Here is a 22,574-nt window from a genome sequence, read left to right as displayed (position 1 = left end):
GTTTGAGTTTTAAAGATAAAACTCACAAAAATGTCCTATGAGACATCAAGTGGTAGTGAGAATGACTGGGTAAAAGAGCAGGACTAAAAAAGAGAGAGATCAAAATAGAGAAATGGGGGAGTTGAAAGAGAATCACAGCAAGTAGGGAAACTAAAACTGAACCTGAAATACCAAGAGAGAAGTAGGAACAGTCAGTTGATGCATTGGCCTCAAACCCGGGGAGTACGTGTAAAGGTAGCTTAGAAACACTGACTCATGGGGCTTTACCAAGTCATGCTTAGAAGATCTGAAAATGCTTTTTTCATTTCTTTTTATACTCTTCTGCTTTATGGCAATGGATGACAGACCTAGCTGTCCATAGGCAACGTCTTGAAAGACTGCACATCAACCACTATGCTTGTAACTGTCTTAGAAGAGATCTCATTGGTAGGCTTTTCCTGTGCTGGGTCAATGTTTGTGTATTCGTGAGATATTTTTAGGGTAAAAATATAATAAATTTATCTGTAGTATTTTCTTATTTTCAGATATTGTAGATAGGAAAGGAAGAGATTGCATTATTTTTTTCGTTATTGATCAAGCTGATGGAATTTAATTGTAAAATTGCAGAATAGACTGCTTGCCCTGCTAACTTAGTAGATTAATATGAATGGTAATATTTGACCTGGATTATTTGGGGGTGGTGGGAGTGTTTGTTTTTAATCTCTAGCTTTCACCTCTGTTTTTCTAGAAGTCTACGTACTAGCTAACAACACAAGTCAGGTCACGTTTGAAGTTTTGTGCAATGCAATATCCATGGTGCAGCTCTGTATAGGGGCGGGGACTCTGGCTGGCATCCTCTTTACTGGCTAGGAATCCACTCAAAACACTACTAGGGAATATAATTATATAATAATTATTTCTCAGCTGTGCCTTTTGTCTAATTATATGCAAGTTTAAAACTATTATTTTGGCAACTTTGTACAAATATTGTCAAAGTACTCTGCATTTTGCTCTTCCCACCAGCCAAGGTACCAGAACTACCATGGATGTTTTCATTTTGTCTTGTTTGGGGTTTGTTTGCTGTTCTGGGACTATGCACACATGCTGTATGTATTTACTACTGTTAAAGATAAAGGAACCCCAGTGACATTTTTTTTATCTCTCTAATGAAGCATGAAGTCTGGGTACCAACAACAATAAAAATAAAGATTGTTGACAGATAAGGAGTAAGTCTAGGGTTTCTTTTCAATCAACACTTACGCTTCTCTCCATAGGCACTAACTTTGGACTGATATTTACTCCTTTTCTAGGCAAATCTTGCTCAACTACTGAGTGAGGCTCAAGATCAAAATAAGCATCTTGGAGAAGAGATTAGAGAGCTTCAACAGAGACTGGGAGAAGTACAAGGGGACAATAAGGTATTATAAACTTTTGTTATCAGTAAATGGCATGGAATGTGTAAACTGGGCTGGAATTTTGCATTTACTTCTTAGGAAAACAAATAAAACAATGGGTTACAGAACTTCTAGAATACTTTGATTACAATAAATGCTCAAAACAGTAGAACAAAAGAAGCTTGTACAAGATACCAGTAAGTGCAGCTTATTATATAATTTTCTATGTTGCTTTTGGTCTGTTGTCTTTACTAATGCATTTTGCAGCTAGCCTTGCTTTAACAATCTCAGACCTTCCCTCCCTTCCCTCCTTTTCCTCTTACAAATAAGTACGGATAAGCATGTCGTCTTCATCATGTGATAATTTTCATTTTTTTTGCAATGAAAAAGCAAAATTTTAGTAGATGATAAAACCAAGGAGATATAATTTTTCTCTTCCAAAATATGGAGCAGTCAATCACAAATATATATAGTGAGCTTTGTATTATCCCTCATCCTATTACCCTTACATAACCAATTTTTTTTATTGCCAAATTTAGCAAGTTATATGGAACATTGCTCAAAATCTGCCATTTGGTATTAATCAAACTCCTGTTGTCTCTGTTAATTGAAATATTTAAACTCAAGCCAAATGTGTGTAACATTCACAGCTGGAGCTGTATGCAAAAGTACATTCAGAGATCAAACTAGTGAGAGGTTGAATTTGAGAGTCGAGGTGGTTAACGAAGTAAAAAATGAAACAAATAATGAATTATAACTTCTCTCCCTCAACTACAGTTTTAAAGTTACAGGATTTAAAAATGTGAATCAAAATTATGTGGCTTCTAATTATTTAGGTGGGTTTTTATCTTTCCATTTAAATTAGTTTTATTTTATTTATTCTCTTTTAAACATAAGTTTATTGTGATAATGCAGTTTTATTCATTCATTGTTTATCACAAAGGACTTCCTTGAAGGTATGCAGGGAGCTGGGAGAGGGTCAAGTGAGACCTGAATTTGTAGTATGCATAGCATTCAGTGTAACTTGCTTGGGTCTTCAAAGACCAGCTTTCCCGGTGTTTCTTTTCATTTGCATGTTATTGTTTGAACTATATTACAGTATAGAAGACAGTTCCTTGCAGTTTTCCAGTACCATTGTTATGCCATACAGCCTTTTCCCAGCCAGTCCTGAACAGATTGCAAGGGTTTGTAAGTGCAAACGGAACACAAAAGTAGTAAAACTACAACATATTTAAATATCCAGGTTATGTACTTATTCTAATTCCTTATACCAATATGAACTCGGTAACGCAGAGCTTACTTCTTTGTGCTTGAACTGGCTTTGTTTGGATTTGCCTAGCGGGTTAACTTGATATTAGCTGGTCATCTTTGTGACATCTGTATTCTCAGCATGAATTTAAATTCGTGATCCTCATAATGAATGAAAAAATACAAAAGGAGTTATTCTGCCCACCGTGCCCCTCTCCAAAAGGTGCAAAATAGTGCATCACTAAATAAAGAGGGAGAAGAAAGAACTATATCAGACAGGGATTAATTTAGACTAGGATTTTCATTTTTGGAACACATTCTTCACTTTCCTAGTAAATGAGAAATAGAGCTTATTTTAGAGTCAGGTTGCTGGTTTTTTGAAGTGCCTAAAAAAGCATTGCCATCTCTCTGAGGGATTTAACACTCTCCTCCTGTGTCAGATTTTGCTCCCTCCTAGCTTTGGTGATAAAATTCCAGGCTTGTTCCTGAAGCCATTCTGTTCTGCTCGTCAGTTCTCCTGTGCTGGCAGCTGGGTTACTTCAGGCACTGGAGTCCAGATAATGTATGGTATATACAAAAACAAAGAACTATAATAATTTGCTTGTTCTTACATTTTTCCCCTGCATTATTCTCTCTGCCTTTTCCAAAGTGAGGGAGGGCATCCTGCCCAGCTGGTCTACGTCAGCCTTACTTCTGGCAAGAGATGAACAAACAGCTGCTTTTGCAGCAAGTGAAGCTGTTTATGGATGAACAATTCTGCCTGTGTCTGAGCAGGGGTGACTCATACAGGCTTTGTCACTGAGTGGCAAGAGCTTTGTAGGGCTAAAAAAGAAAAAAACTCTTTAAATATCACACATTAGCTCTATTGATAAAGAATTGTTTTGATAGCTTGACTTGTTTTTCACTTCTTTAATGTTTGCTACTGGTAGGATACAGTCACTTGGATTAGCGAGAAGACCTTAAACTGGTGACATTTTTACTTGTTGAAATCATGTTAAGTACATCATCAGTTGGGCAATAACAAATTACTTGCATTTGGCTTAACTGGGCTAATTTTTTCCTTTAATTTCAGCTAGAATTCTGTTTGCACAAATAATAAAACTTCGGGCAGTTTCTGGAAGGATTTGTTGCTGCAGTTTAAGAAATACAGCAATAGTTAGACTGCAGCAGCCCAGCAACAGATACCTAAGACTATTTATTTTTATGATTGATCACAATCTCTTATCAGCTCTGACACGTGAAAACTATTCTGTGTTTATGATAGTTATTTGTAAATCTTTCTCCATCCTAATGTTTTGGCACCAATGCTTGGAGAACAATTACTGAAACTTAGGAGAGGATAGTTAGGAAATCTAGTTCTGTTTTGTAAAAGGATGAAAATGGAAAGAGTAAGAGAAACTGGAGGCTTCTGGAAAACTAGATGACTCAGTTGTCTTCACTTGAATTCCTACCCACACAAAGAAATGGTTTTGTAAGCTGTTGAGGACAGTGCTAAGCAAGAGGAAGATGCATAGAAAACAATGGCTATGCTATTACTGATAGTTCATTATTGTAAGGCAGACAATCATTCACGCGGCAACAATGTGAAATGTTGAATGTGGTGCATATGTTTCGGCAGAACTGGGATTTAAGGTAGCAAATTTGCATAGTTCTGCCAACTATGTCCACTTTTTAGGATTTTGTAGGCAACGTGGTGAAGACAATTGCTGTCAGTGACAGTGGCTAAACATGATGGTTTCTGCCTTCTGTGAAGAATTTACTGGTTGTGCTTGTTTCCTTTCTCCTTCTGCATGTTTTATTGATAATCAGGAATATACAACTTTGGTGCAGGCATTGTCTGTGGACTCCTAGCCTGCACAGCAGCTATTGCAGTGAAGCCTGATTGGGGCATTGTGGGGCTGCTACAGAGTTGCTACTTTATAAATAATTATTTTAGCTGGCACTGATTAAGAAAAAGCTGTAATATTAAAATAATAAAGACTAGTGGCTTGCAGCACTGGATTGTTTTGATTAACAATCTATGGGATCTTCACAAAAGGGAGCTATCTCTGGTAAGGTGCCATTAATTTAAATCCACTCTGCTGTAGATGTTGTTCACAGAATCCTGGAGGGGTAGTGTTAACCTCTTCTCTAGCTGCGAAATGAAGTTGAGCGGTCCTTCCCTCAGTGATTTCTGAATGACAGAAATAAAAATACAGCAGCCAGAGGGCAGGTGTATAAAGTTTATAACAAAGTACTAATATATGAAATAAACCCTTAACCCTCTGGCATAACACTTAGTGTCTCTTTGGGTCACAGCATTTTCAGGGAGGAATTTTATAGCAGGTGGTGCTGCCTCATGAGACATTCGCAATGCAGAATTAAAGGACTTGGCCTGTTCTGCCCTGTCAACTCTCTGATTGGCCAACTGTCTGGAAGAAGCACTCTGTCATTTTATGTATTGGTATTTTACTTTATTTTTTGTATGTTTATAATGCTGCTTTTACTGGCTGAATTTGAATTACTGAAGCATTCTTTTTGTAAGACTCCATACATATTTTTTTTCACCTCAAAATTAGTAGTAAATAGAGAGTTCTTCTTTTATTGCAGACTGTTTGACCTTGCACTTAATAATTGCTTGCAGTTATAATTGCATCTTATGCCTCATCCCCTCCAGGGCTGGAGGAGAGTTGGTCATAGTACATGAGTCACAGCTCTGATCCAGTTCCCAGCCTGGTGCCGAGCGTTATGCAGAAGTTTTGCTCTGCTGCGGGCATTGGAGGCATTGGTAAAGTGTGATTCCCCTTCCCGTTCCCAGTTTTTCTGAACACGATTGAGTCCTCAAAATGTTATTACGTTTGTTTCTTACTAGCGTTTCTCACTAGCGTGAAATTCTAGAAATTAAATTAATCTAACTGAATTAAATCACGTTACCATACCTTTTGTTCATCAGCCTTTTAGCATTTTAAAAAAACCAGTCCCATAGCTATGAAGCCATTCCAGGATTTGCTAGTTGCCTGACTTATTTGTTTTGATAAAGAAATTAATAAGAATTATATCTCCTAGGATCCATTCAGCCTTACTAACTGTGCAGTGGTTTGTACTTTCCCTGTGGGGATAGGGAAATCTAGTTTGCCAAAACCAGTTACTTTTGGGGCACAGCTTCCCCTGAACAAGTCAACTGCTTATCAGAACAAGTTGTACTAGCTTCAGTGACTTGCACTGAACTGAAGCTGAAATAAGTGGGGAGGATGATTTTGGTACTCTGTCTTGCATCAGCAGGATTTTAATTGGCACATTGCAGCTATGGTGACTGGCATCCCATAAATACCAAAGACAGATTTTAATGTACAATCTTCTACTTCAGAAGATTGATTTCCCCCCCCCCCCAACTCTGCAATATAATGATGTACATTAATTCCTTGGTGCAGTCAAATATACGGAGAAAGTCAGGCTGGTTATTGTGGTGGGTTTCTCTAGTCTCTGTGGAGCTCCTACAAATGAGGCCATGGGGAGGCAACACTTTGCCTAGTTGTATTCAGTATCAACAACTGTAAATGCTGAATGCCTTATAGACTGTTTTAATACTCCATTATTCTTGAAAGGTAGTTGCTTTTTGCTTTGGATATTGAATATAACTGTGTATTAATTCAAGTCAGACTGTTTTCACCAGTCACAAAGCTCATGAGTTCATTGACTGAGTATTTCGGCCAAGTCTTTTTGTTGTTGGTCCACTTTTTTTTGGTTTTAACATGAGTTAACTTTCGTGAGTAGATAAAACAATAATGCACAAGCAAATGTATTAGCAGCTGTTAGTGCAAATTCTGCACTGATGTAATGCATAGGGATTTTAAGTGGTATCAGTAAAATGAAGCTGGGCAAGCCACTTCATGTCTCTTTATTCTTAACTAGGAAGAGTTCTTTGATGCAGAGGATTTTAAGATTTACATATGAAAATGGCTTTCTGAGAATTCTCTTGTTTTAGTCTGACCAGAATTAGTTCCTGTCACTCCTAAAAAACATTGACCTCGTGTCTGTGTTTACTTGGTCTTTCATCATTTGTATACTCTGGTGACTCTTGTTGCAAGGTCCAATTCAGCTCCTGTTGATGCTTTGAGTGTTCAACTGGAATTTTTCACTGAAAACAGGATTGAGACCTCAGCTCAGAAAATTCCTTCTCATTTAAATAATACCAGCTGTTTGGCCTGGAAGAGATGAAATCTATGACAGCTTTACTCTTTCTAATGCAGATGTACTCTGATGTTACAGCCTGTGTTCTCTTGCTTACTGAATCTGTTTTTGTAATTGCAGCTTCTTCGAATGACAATAGCAAAGCAACGACTTGGAGATGATGAAGTTGGGGCTCGCCACTTTGCAGCACATGAACGGGAGGACCTTGTTCAACAATTGGAGAAGGCTCGAGAACAAGTAATAACTAAATGGGCATATACTGACGTGTTTTACAGAGCTAGTGCAGTAGCAAGTAAATGACTGCTTCTGTTGTATGTGGAGGGCTGGTAGCTGATTAACGTTGCTAACAGTGGTGAAGGTGTTGGGATTTTTAGTGGAGTAGTTCTTACTGAGCACTAACTTAAATATGCATACGTGGTTTCCTAATCTCAGGAACTCCTCCTCTAGATTATTGATTCTCCTTTTTTTATAACGTGCAGCCACAACTTGTGACAACTGAATATTGTCAATGAACGTCAATGAAAGAGACTCCTTAGTGAAAGCCGTTACAAGTATTTAACACAATATGTGGTGGCTGATACAGCTCCTAAAGATATTCTCTGAATCAAATTTTCTGTAGAAGTGTTGTTAGTCTCCTCTTCCTCCAGGCTCTTAGCTATTTCTTCCCCTCTCTTGAAAAGTTCTTACAACAGACCTCTTTTCCCTACCTCAAGTCTGTATTAATACTATGTATCATACAGCATCCAATTCATCAGGCTCTCCCTAATACTGATACATAGCTTTCTGGACAATTTTGGGGATTTGTGTTCTCTGTTGTTTTTCCCACACTTATTCCTACCAGTGTCAGTTCCGCCCTGAATGAGCCATTCTGTGATCCAGGAGGAGGTGTGTATTTCGTGTTTTTCAGTCTTCACTCAAGTGCAGCACTACTTTAGCTTACCAGAAGGACTGTTGACTGCACTTGTTTTCTTCCAATGTGATTCTCTCTGGTATCTCTGTTCCCAAGCTCATGCGCTCCCTGTTCATCACCTGGCCTATTTTCACATGGTCTTCGGTTGTACTTCTTGGTTTATCAGTGTTTTCTGAGGAGCCAGTGGAGACTTCTCAACTCATTGCAGCCTTTTCTCACACTCTCCATTTCCTCTCCTTGGAAGTTTGAAGCTCTTTGTCCTTGAGTATCTTTCATACTGGACTTCTCCACCCTTTTGCTTAATAGCAAAGCTCACCCTGTCACCTCCGTGCTGGCTTATTTTGACCTTTTCTAAGTTGTTGTTCTTCCTATTCTGTGGAACTTCATTGCAGAAAGTCCCAACATTAGTGTAAATTCCCCCTTACAGACTTTTTCTTCGTCCTCCAAATTTGCCAAATTCTTATTCAGCTAATTCCTGGAGTCCTAGAAATCATGTGCTAAAACCAGTTTACCGTGTTTGTAGGAGAATTATAGTATAGATTAATGTTTCTTTTGCTGTTACATTGTAGTTGTTTTCTAGAAATTTTGTAAAATAAGTCTAACTGCTAAAGTTACTTAACTTCAAATTAATCAAATAATAGCAAAATAGAGTAAAAGTACGAGGGGTTATGAGCTTTGGAAAGACTTTTGACTGTCCAAAACCAGCCCTGTTCAGACATGCAGTGCTTGTTGCTATTTTCAGTTTGGGCACTATGTAATTTTTTGTTTAAACTTGAAAATAGTCATAGAGCTCTCCTTTCTTCTCAGATTGAGACTCTGAGATACGATCTTCAGGCTGCACTGGATGAGTTACAGGATGTGAAAGAGGAACGTTCTTTTTACCAAGATAAATCTGACAGACTAAACCAAGAACTTAATCATGTCTTAGGAGGGCATGAAAACCGTATCATCGACATAGATGCTCTATGTATGGAGAACAGGTGAGTCCATTGCAAACCTTACTGTTTTCCTGGGACAAGCAGTGTGTTGCTTTAACAGGAGCATCAGGAAGTCAGTCACAACAAAACTTTAAAGAAAATATATCCAAGAATAAAAGTTAAGAGATTTGGTAATTTGTTTTGTCTGTTTTGTTTGTACTGTAGCTAACCATCAAATAGTATTGAGAAAGTTAGGCTGCAGGAAATTACCAATGTTTTATTTGGCTACAGAGATGTCAGTGATATTCCCAAATAGAGCTAAACAAGGAAAAGCAAGAGAAGTGTAGACCTTTTTATTCTCATCACAGTATGGCTTCAAAAGCAAGAATATTAAAAATCGGTGTCTTCAGAAACTCATAGTGAGCTGTAATGGACTAATCTTGGATTGTAAACAGGGACTTTGAGTACACTGAGTTAATAGTTCCGGACATAATTCTCACCACAGGGAGGGGTTGTCAACATGGAGTGATTTGCCAGCAAAAGTTGCTGGTGAAATCACCCATGTAGATATTCTTGCCACTTCCTTGGGAAAAGAATGTGTTTTATGATCTCTGCTAAGGACGACAGAGAGGAGTCACGGACAGAGCCATTGCAGGTACCTCCCTTACTGTCAACAATTACCTTAAAGTGAAATAGCTCTTGTAAGACATTTTCCATTTAAGGAGGCTTATGTTTCAGGTAATACCAAAGGCATTACTTCCAGCAACTCTTTTTTTTTTTTTTTTTTTTTCTCTGTTTTGCGTGGCCTACAGAGTTCTGTATCAATTTAAGCTCCCTGCTCCCCTGACAGTGATATGATTTTTTTCTCTAAAATAGTTGAATTGTCACAAACCCTAATACAGCTGCAGTTGCACTACATGAAAGAGGATATTTTATAAACCCTTTATACATGAAAAAGATATTTTCCTCTGTGGAAATAGCTATCTAATCCAAGTGCATAAAGTCTATTAGGAAGAACTGTACTGTTTCAGTTAACTGTATACCATTTTTCAACTACACTGTTAAATTTTCTACTTTGTGATTGCTAATCAGAAGTGCCATGTAAGTGATGGATATTGCACTGCAAAAGTTCTGCATAGTTGAGTCTTGTGTTGACATATATACAAATCTTCATGTGTCCGTCTTGCAAACCTTCAAGTACAGAGGACATGAGTAAATGCTTCCTGACTATTTCCTCTAGACATAAATATACCCTTTTAGCCTCCCTCCCCAAAAACCTGAGGACTGATATAAAATGGTTGTGCAGCATGCTTGACAAATCTAACAGAAGGGCACCCTCTTCTTCTGATGCAATTTGTTTCCCTACTTAAAGTTTTATGAGGTCAAGAGCAGTAAGATTTTGTTATTTTATCCCTCACAGAACTGCAGAGGGAAAAGAACTTTCAGTAGTTCAAAGAGAGGACATGCCAAATAGTAAAGAGGAGCTTGAGGCAGTACTTGAAGGTAACATGAGGTAAAGGATTACATTTCTTTTTCAGGTATCTTCAAGAGAGATTAAAACAACTTCAAGAGGAAGTCAACCTTCTTAAGTCTAATATTACTAAATATAAGGTAAGATCCTCTCAGTGTATCATCTAAACTGTCCTTCATGTTTCATGGAGGTTATTGTTCATTCTCATGTTCATATGCATTTAAAGAACAAAATTGTGTGTTCAAATTAAAATCTACCATTAACATTCTGACAGTATTAGTATGTATACATACTACATGCTCAGTCTCCTTGTAGGCTTCTTAGCTGATGTAGTACCCATTAAGAGTATTTTGAAAAATGAATTAAATACCTTTTATTTTATTTTTTTTAAGTTCTTTGGTGGTACCCTCCTTCTGCTGGGGGGGCGATCAGCCTTCCAGCAGGTCACACAGTGTCTGGTGAATGACTGCAACTGCGTTGCCTGTCACAAGCAGGTCTTGTCTCCCTATTCTTTAATGACTGCACTATTTCTTCCTATGTCTTAATGATTGCTATCTTCATTGTTCTTCCATTGCTGCATTAAGATACATGCTGTTTTGCATGAAACCTTCAGGACTGAATCCCAAGGGCAAAATATTCTTGCTCTTCCCTGAAGTCAAGCACTCTGTGTTCTTCTGCAAGTGATTTTGGGGTGTGGGAGGGGAAGTCTGCTTGTCAAGGCATGAGAAGGGTTGTCTTAGGACTGTCAATAGGACTTCTTAACCATTTAAGTCACTATGAAGCAGTCACAGTGCTAATTGATGTTTGTGCATGAGCAAAGCTCTTCAGAATACCACATTTATTTCAGTGTCTGTTCACACTTACGACTTGGGTCTCTCGGAGTGTGAGTTTATTGGTGAGAACTGAGCGTTGTGGTTGTCTGGTGGGTTTCACAGAGCGGTTTTGAAAGAGATGGACTTCTGTAGCAGGATCATTCTGCTGCTAATTCCTGAAAGTCAGTATTTGCTACTAAAAGGGCTTCTAGCAACTCTGATAAAGGAGGTTGAGCTTTCCCTTTGAAGCCTATCCAAAGAAATGCTGGGAAAAGTCTGATTTTGTTCTCAACTGATATTCTCTGCAGGATACTGCAGTATCTTCACTGGCACTCAGCAGATTATTAAAAAATAGACAAGTCTAAAAAATGCATTGGGGGAGTGGGTGGGAGACACTACAACAAAGTGATTGCAATGAGACAGAATGAGCCTTCATAACATTGCAAAGACTGTTTTGGTTGGAGAATAATACTCTAGGGGAGTCACACTCCCATAGGTTACTATAGGTGTAAGCTCCAGGCCCTGCAGAGTGGTTCTGATACCAAAATCCAAAGTTCCAGATTCTTTACTCCTAGAGAAAGGATTTGTTGGCTACTGTTTTTCTAAATAAGTTATTTGTTGTTTCCTTAGAATGCACTAGAGAGACGAAAAAATTCAAAGACTCATAGTAGATCCAGTAGCAGTGCTCTGACTGGAGTCCTGTCTGCAAAGCAAGGTATTACATAAATGCAGCATGGTGTTGCATATCTCATTGAATTCTTTCCATCTTACCTCTTAATTTCAGTAACCATTTCCTCACCAACCAAACCAAAATCTTTCTTCTCTTTCCTGTTTGTTATTAGGTGCTTATTTTTGTCCTTTTCTTAGTTGACTTGACAATATAAAATTTGTCTCTTGAGTACTACTTCTCCTCTTGTTACTCTTTTGCCATTCATTCTCTCCCCAGTCAGTTTTATCAAATATTTTTTTTAATCTCTAAACCCCTCTGCAACTTTGACTCTGACAAATCACTTCTTTGTTCATCTCTTTGCTCTGCAACAATGGTGATCCCAATTCGTATTCCAATGAAAAACAGACTGGGTGGTAGAGGAGGGGCCCTAAGTCGGGTTTTCTGGTACTGTTCTTGGAAGCTTTTACATTCAGATGTTTTGCAAGACATCCTTTTGTCCCCTGTTTCTTCATGAGTAGCGAAATGGAGTAATGTCTTTTCCCCCCTTCAAAGAAAACATTAAGATTAGGAAAGAAAGGGGAAGAGAAAATTCTTTGAGCCAAACAGTATACCTGGCACCCTACTGTTTAGGTGTTGGTGTATTCATACACACATGGGAGATCAGTGGTATTTGTCGTGGCAGGTTGAAACTCACTTTTCTGTTTTAGACTTCTCTTCTGTCCTCTTCTCCATGTACTTGCATACATAAATGTATATATAAAGAGGCAGAGCCAGATTCTAGTTACAGAAGTTAATGATACTGCTGAACTTCCTGACGTGGTTGAGAGGTACAGGCTCTGAGCTGCAGAGGAAGAGTTCATGGGTGACTGTATTTTCACATCAATCTTAAATAACCTGAAGGATATAATAATTCTAAAAAGTAATGTAAAAGCTTCCTTGTGGGCTTATGTTTTAATGTAAGTGGGAGACAAATGACTGATTTTTACCAGTCTGTAGGCCTGTAGAAGAATGAGTTTGTTTCTTTCTGAACAAAAACAATTTTCCAAAAGCAGAATTAAGTTAACATAAGATGTATCTGCCTATACTTGTTCTGGCAATTGCTGTGGAATAACTATCAGCTTAAAAACTCACCATCTTTATGCCAGCTAGAGATTATATTTTTGGTCTTTTGGCTTTGTTAATTGAAGGAAAAAATATGTATTCATTCTTTAATGCTAAGTAAATGTTTGTGTCACATGTCTGTGCACGAGAAGCGGAAACTCATTTGTGTTTTTAACATTATAGTCCAGGAATTGTTGTCAGAGGATCATGGATGTAGCCTACCAGCCACACCACAGTCCATTTCAGATCTCAAATCACTGGCCACTGCATTGCTGGAAACTATCCATGAAAAAAACCTGGTCATACAACACCAAAGGCAAACCAACAAGTAGGTAGCATGACTTCTAAGTAAAATAGAACTTACCAAGCTATGGAAAAGTCATAATTTTGGGGGAGTTTCAGGGAAAAGAAGATCCATTTTCACAGAAAATTCATTGACATTGTTAACTGGTGGGTTCTTTAGTTTTTAATATCAGGTATGTGTTTAGAGAAAAATTACATTTTCAAAGTAAAGTCTGGGATTGACAGGGACCTGCCTGCCTTTACTAGGCAAGGATTGGTTCACTGCTTGGGTTTAAGACAAGCCATAATAACACAGGGGGACTTCTAGCAGGTTGTAGGGAGGGCTAAAGAAAAGCTGCTGAGAAGGAGGACACCCTTGAACTGGAGGAGAAGATATTTGATAATTGGTTGTTAATGTAGGAATTTGCTGATGAACACTGGTGGAAATAGTAAATGTTGCACCTAGGAAAGGATCCGAAAAGACTTACTGTAACATTTGTCACAGGCTAGCAGCCTACATGTTATAAAAATGATAGCTGTTGCTCCTATAGTTACTTTATCAAAAGTTGTAGGAGATAAACACAGTTGGATTGCTACTATATGATTTTTTTAAAAATCTGCACTGAACTTTAAAGGAGAATTTGTTTACTCTTAGCTGTTCTACTCATCAGTGGAATTCTTTGTGTCTTGCACAGCTCCTATCATGGCAGCATATAATCATTTTTGACACGTTTTCTGACATTCTGATATTATTGTCCTTATACAGTGTATGAAAATCAGAGCTAGGAAGTGTTCCTTGAATCTGTGCTCAGGTTTTCTCTCTCTCTCTCTCTTTTTTTTTTAAACACTGAGTCACTACTGGTAATCAGAGGTTATTCAGGCTTCTCAAAAGCACATCAGGACCAGATGCCAGAAACAGGCAGACATCTTTCATGAAAGGAAGGAGTAGTACTGAAGTAAACTGTATTGCACTAGAATAGATGATTCATTTTGAAAATTGATAACTCTGATACTAGGCAGACTCCATTGCATAATTCTTAGTGATGTGGCAACAGAAGTGGAGGAGCAGTTTATAGCCACCCTTAATACTCTTGAGAAAGCAAATACCTAATCAGCTAAAGGGAGACTAAAGTGGTGAAAATGTAGCCCAGATCTAACTGATGGCAGCTCAGTCAATTCTTGTCTGTAAGCATGTCGTGTAATGCAAGAGGAGTTCCAGCACTGAGCGATGCTAATGAAGGGCTAACTCCTGCTTACTCCCTTCGTACTGCTACTGTAACATCAGAAGGAAAACATCCACAGAACAGCTTTTGTTATTCCAGGTGTAAACAATCTTTGCCTTTTACATCCTGATACTCTACAATTACCTGGTGTTCTAGTTTGCATACTCTTGCTGATAACTATAGCAAACTTCTTTCTTAATTTTGTGTATGTCTGATCACGTGCAGTCTCTTGCATCTCTCAAATGTATCATTGCAACCATGGCTTTACTTTCTGATACCACTGTCTCTGCTTTCAGCTATTGAGTATGGGGTTTCTTGAGATAAGCCTTCATGAGGAGATAGAATTCTTTTATCTGCATGCCCAACTGTTCTACTGGTCATACAGCCACAGGAGTAGAGATTGGATGTGTGCTCAAACTAGTATGCTATGCCCAATAGAAGATCAGGTCTTAGAAGGAGGTGACAGTCCACATCTCTCCCAGGTCAGGAGTGTGCTCAGAGCTGTAGTGTTGTATTCAGTTTTGGATGCTTCAGGGGAAGAAAAAGAAAAATAAATCCTGGGCAAGTTGGGTGAAGAGCCTCAGCAACACTCCTGTGTGGTGTGCTCATTCTTTTTGTCACTTTTGGCTTTAGTTGGATTAAAGAAGCTTTTAAGGAGCTAGGAGGAGTGGGAACTACTTCAAGTAGAAACACCTAAGACACAAAAGCGTTAAAGTGAAAAAGGGAAATGCAGGTAGGACATCGGGGGAAAAATCCTATATTTGAGATACATTAGCTGGTTATTGGGGGTTGTGTTTATTTGCCATGTAAAAAGTTACAAGTGAAGACTGCTGACTTCTGAAAATGGGGAAGAAACTGCCCACCTGTTGGAGAAGGTTAGAAGTGAGATTGAGGTCAGTGCACAAGTAAAATGGACAGGTCCATAAACTGGTACTAAGTAGAAGATGCATTCTTTGTTGAAGACATTTCTCCATTCAAAGTAGGAAGTTGAGAAGGATATGGGACTATAGAGAATTATAATGACAAAAGGTTTTACATAAATCAGAAGGTAGAAGTCTTCTCCTTCACCCCTCTGTCCTGTTTGCCTGGCTTTCCCTGCACAAAGAGCATGTTTGAAGGACACAGTTCCTCTTTGAGATTGTTGTCTGAAGAAAGTGAGATTTATTGCATAAAGAATGTGAGATTTTGCACTGGTTTCATTCAGGGAGTAAGTTCTGCTTTTGACATTTGATAGTTAATTGACATTTAGTGATTCTGTTATCAATAAATGAGACTTTTCAGACCGTATGAACTTATTTTCCTCCAAACAGTTAACCTACTCTAAAGTCAAAACCTCTTTTGTTGCTTGAAGATTGAGATATGGCTATATAAGTTTACAACAGCAGAATGGTAGATTTGCTTTCTGATTAACTGAAGCAATAACAAGACAGTGGATTTTTTCTATGTGGATTAGAATTTGGATGTGCTGTTGAAGTTGGCTTTCTGCTGTTACAGTGTTGTTAAAAACATCCGTTGCCACTTGCTCTTGGAACAGGCACACTATTATTATTGCTGCTTTTCTAAATCTGTGGCATGATAAAAAGAGCTGTGGGAGTATGTGCCTAGGAACAAGTAGGCTAAATCCAGCCTTTTTTTTTTTTTTTTAGCGCCACTTTTAAGGAAAAAAAAAAAGTTGTTTGGGAAGAAAACAGGTCATTTTCCCCAGGTGATTGGTAGCTACTACTGCTAAGTTTAAGTAATGTCCTATGTTTTCTGTCGCAAGCACATTAGCTTAATTTGAAAAGGCAGTTATAAATGAATTCTGTATGCAGTAATGTATTGCAAGATTAAATAGTTACATAAATATAAAAATAAACAGTTCTAACCCTGCCTAGCAAATGGATAAAAATATTCTTTTTCTTCTGCCAGCAATAAACCGATGTTCTTCCTAGTGCAATTTGTTCCTGAAATTGCCAGCACCCGTGCAAGCCAGATCAATGTAGAAGCTGCTCTGCTGCTTAGACATGTTGCACTAATTTTAACATTTCTAACTTGGGCAAGCTCAGTCATGACCAAAATTATAAAAAGGATTGTGTCAGTCTGAGTAAATGTTTCCATGTGACGTATAGAACTAGATACGTGACCGTGACAAACCCTATTTACAGCCATTTGGGTGATTGTATCTGTATGAGGGTATATGTCTTCTGTAGCAAGATCTACATGGAAAGTGAGGTGAACAGAGCTTGGGTGCTGTAAATCAGCACAGCTCCCTTCAGATTATGGCCATGTATGTTGGGAAGCATGGGAGAGCCAGAAGGGAGCTTCTAAATTCAGGTGGAAGTATTGCTGCTGTTACATGAACAACAGATTTCTGTAAAACCTTATCCTGGAGGGAGGTTTAGACTAACTCGCTTGTTGCATTAGATGCATGACCAAAGGACAATGGAAATAACTGTTGGCACCTTTGTCCATGACATGATCCTTCTGTTTTTGTCAAAGGATCTGGTCCACTATGGCTAGAGATGAAAAATTAGATTAGGGAATTTTGATGGTACCAACCCGTGCAGCCCTTTTAAAAATGCCTGCTGTTCCAGGGCCACAACAGCTCAGTGTTCCCACAGCACATATGGAGGTGGCAAATTATCTGGAGGTCACAGGGGAAAGGAAGGAATGGGATAAACCATGCTGCGTTCAGGATTGCTTACATGGTTATTTTTCAAAAAATGTTTTTATAAGAACTTGCATCTTTATGTTGGGTTCATTTCTCCCATTCCTGTCTTCAGACAATGTGGTTTGAAGCAAACTAGAATCATGCTCATCACTTTATGATTTTTGCTCTCTTCCTGAATGAAAGGAGCAGGGTTAAGTATTGTCCTCTCTTTTTTGCCAACCATTTTTCAGAGCTGCAGAATGATCCTTCTATGTGAGAACTTGCAACAAAGGTTAAAAAAATAGCTCAGCACCTCTTCTGAGGATCCAGTAGGAATTACCAGGATATACTTGCTTCAAAGCCTTTAGAAATAGTGTGGTACCATTGATAAATGAATTATAAAATTTAAGAGAAGCAAGAGAAAAGTAACTTTGCTGCCGTTGTCTGAATAGCAAGAGCAGTAGCAATAACTGAACTTGATGCTGAGGGTTGAGTTTCCCTCTGCAATACAGCTAGCTGACAGGGAGGGCAGTATCTTTCCCCCCTTTTCTGCTCTGGAACTACTGGTGAACTACTGATGAAAATAATAATGCTTTTTTTCCTTTCCTGGCAGAAGCGCTAAACTTGTGACCCAATTGTTGTGACAATCATTAGCCAAATCAACGTTGTTCTGTCAGCTCCCTTGCTGAGCTAACATGATGTGGAAGAAGTCTTGCATCATCTCTGGCTGTTCCCTGCCCCTCTAAGCCAGGGGAACTCCATGTCCTTCAGCTGACCCTTGGTGGGGCCTTAGGGGGATGGGAGCAGGCTCCCTCTGTGCAAGGTAGAGCTTCTTGAAAGTTGCTCTGTGCCTTTCTCTGTCACCTGTTGCTTTGTACTGCAGAGCGTGGATGCTGGATGTCAGGCCATGCACTGGGATATGAAAATAGAGTTATTAAGGCTGAGTCTCTCGTACCAGACAGAAGCATTTTGAAAGCGAAATCTAGACTTGAACAATTTTGATTGTAATTGGAGAAGACAGTAATAGATCCATCATAACCTTGGTAACCTATTTGATTACTGAGTTTCAATGGGGAAATAAACATAACTGCTCCCAAATGTCTTCTCTTCTCTGCTTGTAAATGTGATGGACTGTTTGCTTTTTAGTTGATATATACCCCTGTACCTTTCAGTGCTTGCTTTCATATTTATTGTAAGCTTTCTCTTCCTCTTTTACGTTCTCTCTCTCATCGTGGTATTTTTGCAATCTTTAAAATACTTACAGGCTTGTATTGTGTTATTGCAGAGCCCTCAGAGTAGAGATTTCAAAAATACTTAGTCCTTGTTAATCAATTTTTCTAGCCCCTCGATATTTGCTATTCTTCATGTCCTTCCCTGCCATCTTGTCAGTAATGACATTCCCAGTATGCTCAAATGTCTGCAGCATAAAACTCTTGGTGGAGAGCACGCAGTGCAGCATTACACAGCTCTGGTGAGCACGGGAAGATACTATTGCCTTGCTGTGTTATGATATGCTGCTTCTCAGCATTCAGTTCAAATTTAACTGACTTACCCTGTTGCTGTAATTTGATGAGTAAAACTTGCTGTCCATTATCTCTGCTGTTGTGTTTAGAATTGCTGCCTCGTCTAGGTTTCTCACTCTATTGAGTATTGTTTGGGATTTATTTAAAGACTTCTGACTCTAGGAGACTTGCTGTGCCTGTGAGAGAAACACTTTCAAAAATTCATTGGAAAAAAAGAGCTTTCTTTGCAAGATAGAAATCTCTCATTTGATCTGGGGAGAGAATTAAGACTAAAAGTTAAATCCTGCAGGAGAGCTAACTGCAAATAGTATTTGTGTAGGAATTGGATACAAAAGAAGAGACGACCCAAGAAATGCAGTGGAAACTAAGAGTGGGTGATAAAGGCACTAAAGAGCTTGAAGCTTTTGAGTAAAGTAGAAAACTGGAGTTCAGCACTAAAAGAAAAGATGTAGTAGAAAAGATACTCCTTGCCATTTTAAGCAATCTTAGTGATAGAGAAATTTCTGTGAATAAAGGACTAGGCCAAAATTGTGTCTTAGAACTTCAAAATCAATCTAGATGTTATCTTGAGTTTTCCATATTTTGTCTGCATAGGTTTTACCTTCTAGTTTTAGCTGTAGAGAAAGTAACAGTAACTGCGAAGAGATGTTTGCAGGCAAGGAAATAGAGTTGCTATTCTTTGTCTTTACCAAACGGCAAAGACTGAATGTCCAGTACATCCTAGACTTTTTTTTTTTTAAAAACTATGGGATAGATTAGACAGCTATATTTCACTTTCTTTTAACTCTGGGGGAGGTTGTCCATTGCCATTAATGAAAAGAGATGACTGTATACAGGGTTACTGTACTAGTTAAAAATTCTACTGTAGTCATGTAAGCAATTGGGCTTTGGTTACCTTAGTATAACAAGGACTCTCGTCTCAGCTGACTATCCCTGGCTTTTGTTTTTGTTTTCTTTTTCCAAAGAATTCTAGGTAATCGAGTGGCAGAACTAGAAAAGAAATTAAGAACTTTGGAAATTGCTGGCTTGTGGAGTCTTCCAGGTTAGTAAAAATTCAAGAGAACAGCTTCCATTATTTAGTTTTCAAGTGTATATTTGCATTTAAGAAAAGCTTGGCTATAATTTTTTTAATGACAGTTATTTTGCTTATGTGCTGTTCAGCACATTTGCAAAATTGGAAACATGTAATAAATGTTAAGTTGATACCAAAAACCACTAGACTCTTTAAACTCTAAGTCAAATATGTATACTGGGAAAAAAAAAAGTTTTAAATACTGGAAATAATCAAATTGTCTCCATAGTCTGCAGGCAAAAAAAGGGAACTATTTTATTTAAACAGTTGTATAAAATGATACACAGGATATCGGCCATTATGGTTTTTTAACGAATGTATTTATTAATTTTGTACTTTTTGGAACTTCCATGGATTTTATTGCTGTAATTTTAATGTTTTTCTGTAGAATCATAAACTCTGAGAAATTGGAAATGAAAATCATCTTAAATTTTCTAGTCCATCTCTCCAGAACAGGCTTATTCCCCGTAGCATCTTAAGTATTGTATTTGGTTTTGAATTACTCAAGTAATGGGAGATTAATCTGCTTCCTAATAGACCTCGCTGTTAGGAAAATGTGCAATATTTAATTTACATTTACTTTTTGTTTCTTTTCTTCCCATTACACCTAATTGTGTCTTCTTTAACCACTGTAAATTATGCTTCTCCACTGTTGGTGTTTGCATCATTAGGCTTTGTTGTTTACGGCTTCCTATCGGTGCTGCTGGGAGTGGGAGATAGTGTGGTTTAGGCTTCTAGTTTTTTGGCTCTGTGTTTTTTCCACCTGACCTTTCCATCTAGAAGAAAACATTTGACAGAGCTGAAGAGACCTTGTGACAAACCTATGCTGTTCAATCAACCCTTCGGCCTGCTGCGGTGCATTTCCACTTTAGCTTGCCTGTTGTAGGTATTCTCAATCACCTCTCTGGAACTGGCTCTCTTCTTGACGCTTTCCAGAACTGAAGGTCCCAAATTTGTTTCCATGGATTATTCTTCAGTTAGTCACCTAACATACATAGTATACTTAGTGTGTTTGTCCCTCCCCACATTCTCCAAAAGATGAAGGTAAAATATTTGTCTAAGACCCTGCTAATGCAGTTTTGTACCTTAGTACAAATGTGTATCATAAACTCACTAGTTTACGGTACTGTGGGGTTTTGGGGGGGTTTGTTTGAGGTTGTGGGGTTTTTTGTTTTTTGGTTTTTTTTCCAAAAATTATGTTCCATGGAATTCATACACTATTAAATGCAGCATTTCTAATCTTACAAAATATATTTAAAGAACTGGAACAGTGGGAACTTCTTGCACCATTGTTGGTCTGTGTAGGTAAGACATCAAATTAATGTTTATACAATAACAACTGTCTCTTTCCTTCCTCTCTTTTGCTGCCTGAAGGCCTGAGCTACAATGTCTCAGTGGGATTTGGGAGTAGGTTCCGCTTAACATACATTTTTAGTAACTGATTTTAGCAGTACGTTAAATATTGTCACTGCATGTAAATAAACGAAAATGTTATCTGAACATTTTTATATCCGGCAGATTAATTGTTCAGTCAACTAAGTTAGATGACCACAAGAGAATAGAGGCTGCTCTGCAAGACAGTTCCTTCAAATTGAGGAAAATAGTCAGAAAGGATGATCTTAAATAGTTGTAAAGGAATTTTACACTGGATTGCAAGTTCTCTTGAGCCCCAAGGTTTGTTGATTTGCTGCTTGCCTTTTAAATCAAGAGTCCACTTTTGTTTCCAAGTGCACTCTTAGTCCCAAGGTGGTCAGAAAGAGCCTTGCAACACCTGGTGGGTCACCAATTGTCTTTTCAGAGCGTGGAAAGCTTCCGCTCCATAAAGCAGCAGTGTGTAACAAATAGTGTGGGAGCTACCACACTGGACTCTGCAGCTGAATATTGGCTCAGGTGAGGGGCAGAACATGGCAAGTATCTCATCTACTCAGTCCGAGATCCAGAGAGAAAAAATTATTTGCCTGAGAGTTGAACTTTTTGTCATTGGAAAAAATACGCAGATGAAAGCTGATGTTCAGTCTGGCACTCAAAGAAACACACATTATAAATTGCAGGTTTTTAATCTGAAGTTAATGTTCCTACTTAGACATCATTGTCCATATAACATTTATAACATCTGCTGTCACTAGGATATTAATACCTTCCAAATGATGTTAATAAATGATGTTAATAAACTTTATCCTATTGAAGAAAGAGCTTGACCGCTTCTAATTTTTTGTTAGGTGACATATTTGTCATCTGCTTTTTGAGCAATGCATGAATGAGCTATGGGGAAGCTAATCAAGAGGAAGCGCACATTTAATTTTTGAAATGGTGAAACTGGTAGCGTAGTTCATCTTCTGTAGAGGTTCTGCCTACCACAAACTTTAGCTTCCTCTGGAAAATGGGCTTTAATTAAACAAATCTCTTGTGAGGTTCATTGCTGAAAAGAAAGCAAGCTTGGGCATAGATTTGGTTCTGATTTTCTTTTTCTGAGCTTGCTTGCTTTGAGAAGGAAGCAGAGAACATGATTGTCCTGGTTTCAGCTGGGATAGAGTTAATTTTCTTCCTAGTAGCAGGTACAGTGCTGTGTTTTGGATTTAGGATGAGACTAACGTGGATAACACACTGATGTTTTTAGTTGTTGACAAGCAGTCAAGGACTTCTCAGCTTCTCATACTGCTCTGCCAACGAGAAGGTGGGGGGTGCCCAAGAAGCTGGGAGGGGACACAGCCAGGACAGCTGACCCAAACTGGCCAAGGGGATATTCCATACCACGTGATGTCATGCTCCATATATAGCTGGGGGGTTGGCTGGGAGGCAGGGCAGCTCAGGAACTAGCTGAGCATCGGCTTTGGGTGGTGAGCAATTGTGCTGTTCATCACTTGGTTTTTTTTATTATTATTGTTATTGTTATTGTCTTCCTTTTCTTTCCTGTTAAACTGTCTTTATCTCAACCCATGAGTTTCACCTTTTTCTTTTCAATAGTCTCCCCCATCCCACTGGGCAGGGGGCAGTGAGTGAACAGCTGTGTGCTTGATTTAGCTGCCGGCCGGGTTAAACCCGACAGTGATGTTCACAGAAGCATTTATTTCTTTGCTTTGTCTTAGGTACATTGTGGTTCAAATACGCATGCATAGTATGTTACGTGTATTCAGTAATGGTACATAGTAAATGCCACCTTATTCCTCTCACAC

General features: G+C 38.4%; 1 protein-coding gene across 9 annotated transcripts in view; it reads left to right on the top strand.

The window, feature by feature from the left end:
- Positions 1-22,574, top strand: part of CCDC149 (coiled-coil domain containing 149) — a 53,964-nt gene that overhangs the window by 20,138 nt on the left and 11,252 nt on the right. For 4 of the 9 annotated variants that reach the window (XM_054824636.1, XM_054824634.1, XM_054824629.1 and 1 more), the window contains 8 exons: positions 1,290-1,397; positions 6,912-7,028; positions 8,509-8,681; positions 10,157-10,229; positions 11,532-11,616; positions 12,856-13,000; positions 19,295-19,371; positions 20,776-20,808. In XM_054824636.1, the coding sequence (XP_054680611.1) occupies positions 1,290-1,397; positions 6,912-7,028; positions 8,509-8,681; positions 10,157-10,229; positions 11,532-11,616; positions 12,856-13,000; positions 19,295-19,371; positions 20,776-20,808 (811 nt within the window). The remainder of the gene's footprint in view (positions 1-1,289; positions 1,398-6,911; positions 7,029-8,508; positions 8,682-10,156; positions 10,230-11,531; positions 11,617-12,855; positions 13,001-19,294; positions 19,372-20,775; positions 20,809-22,574) is intronic. The other 5 variants (XM_054824633.1, XM_054824632.1, XM_054824631.1 and 2 more) reach the window with 2 other exon arrangements.

The sequence above is a fragment of the Grus americana genome, chromosome 4 (assembly GCF_028858705.1).
Source record: "Grus americana isolate bGruAme1 chromosome 4, bGruAme1.mat, whole genome shotgun sequence".
In the NCBI taxonomy this organism is placed as follows: Eukaryota; Metazoa; Chordata; class Aves; order Gruiformes; family Gruidae; genus Grus; species Grus americana.
This window is presented reverse-complemented; position numbering and strand designations above follow the sequence as displayed.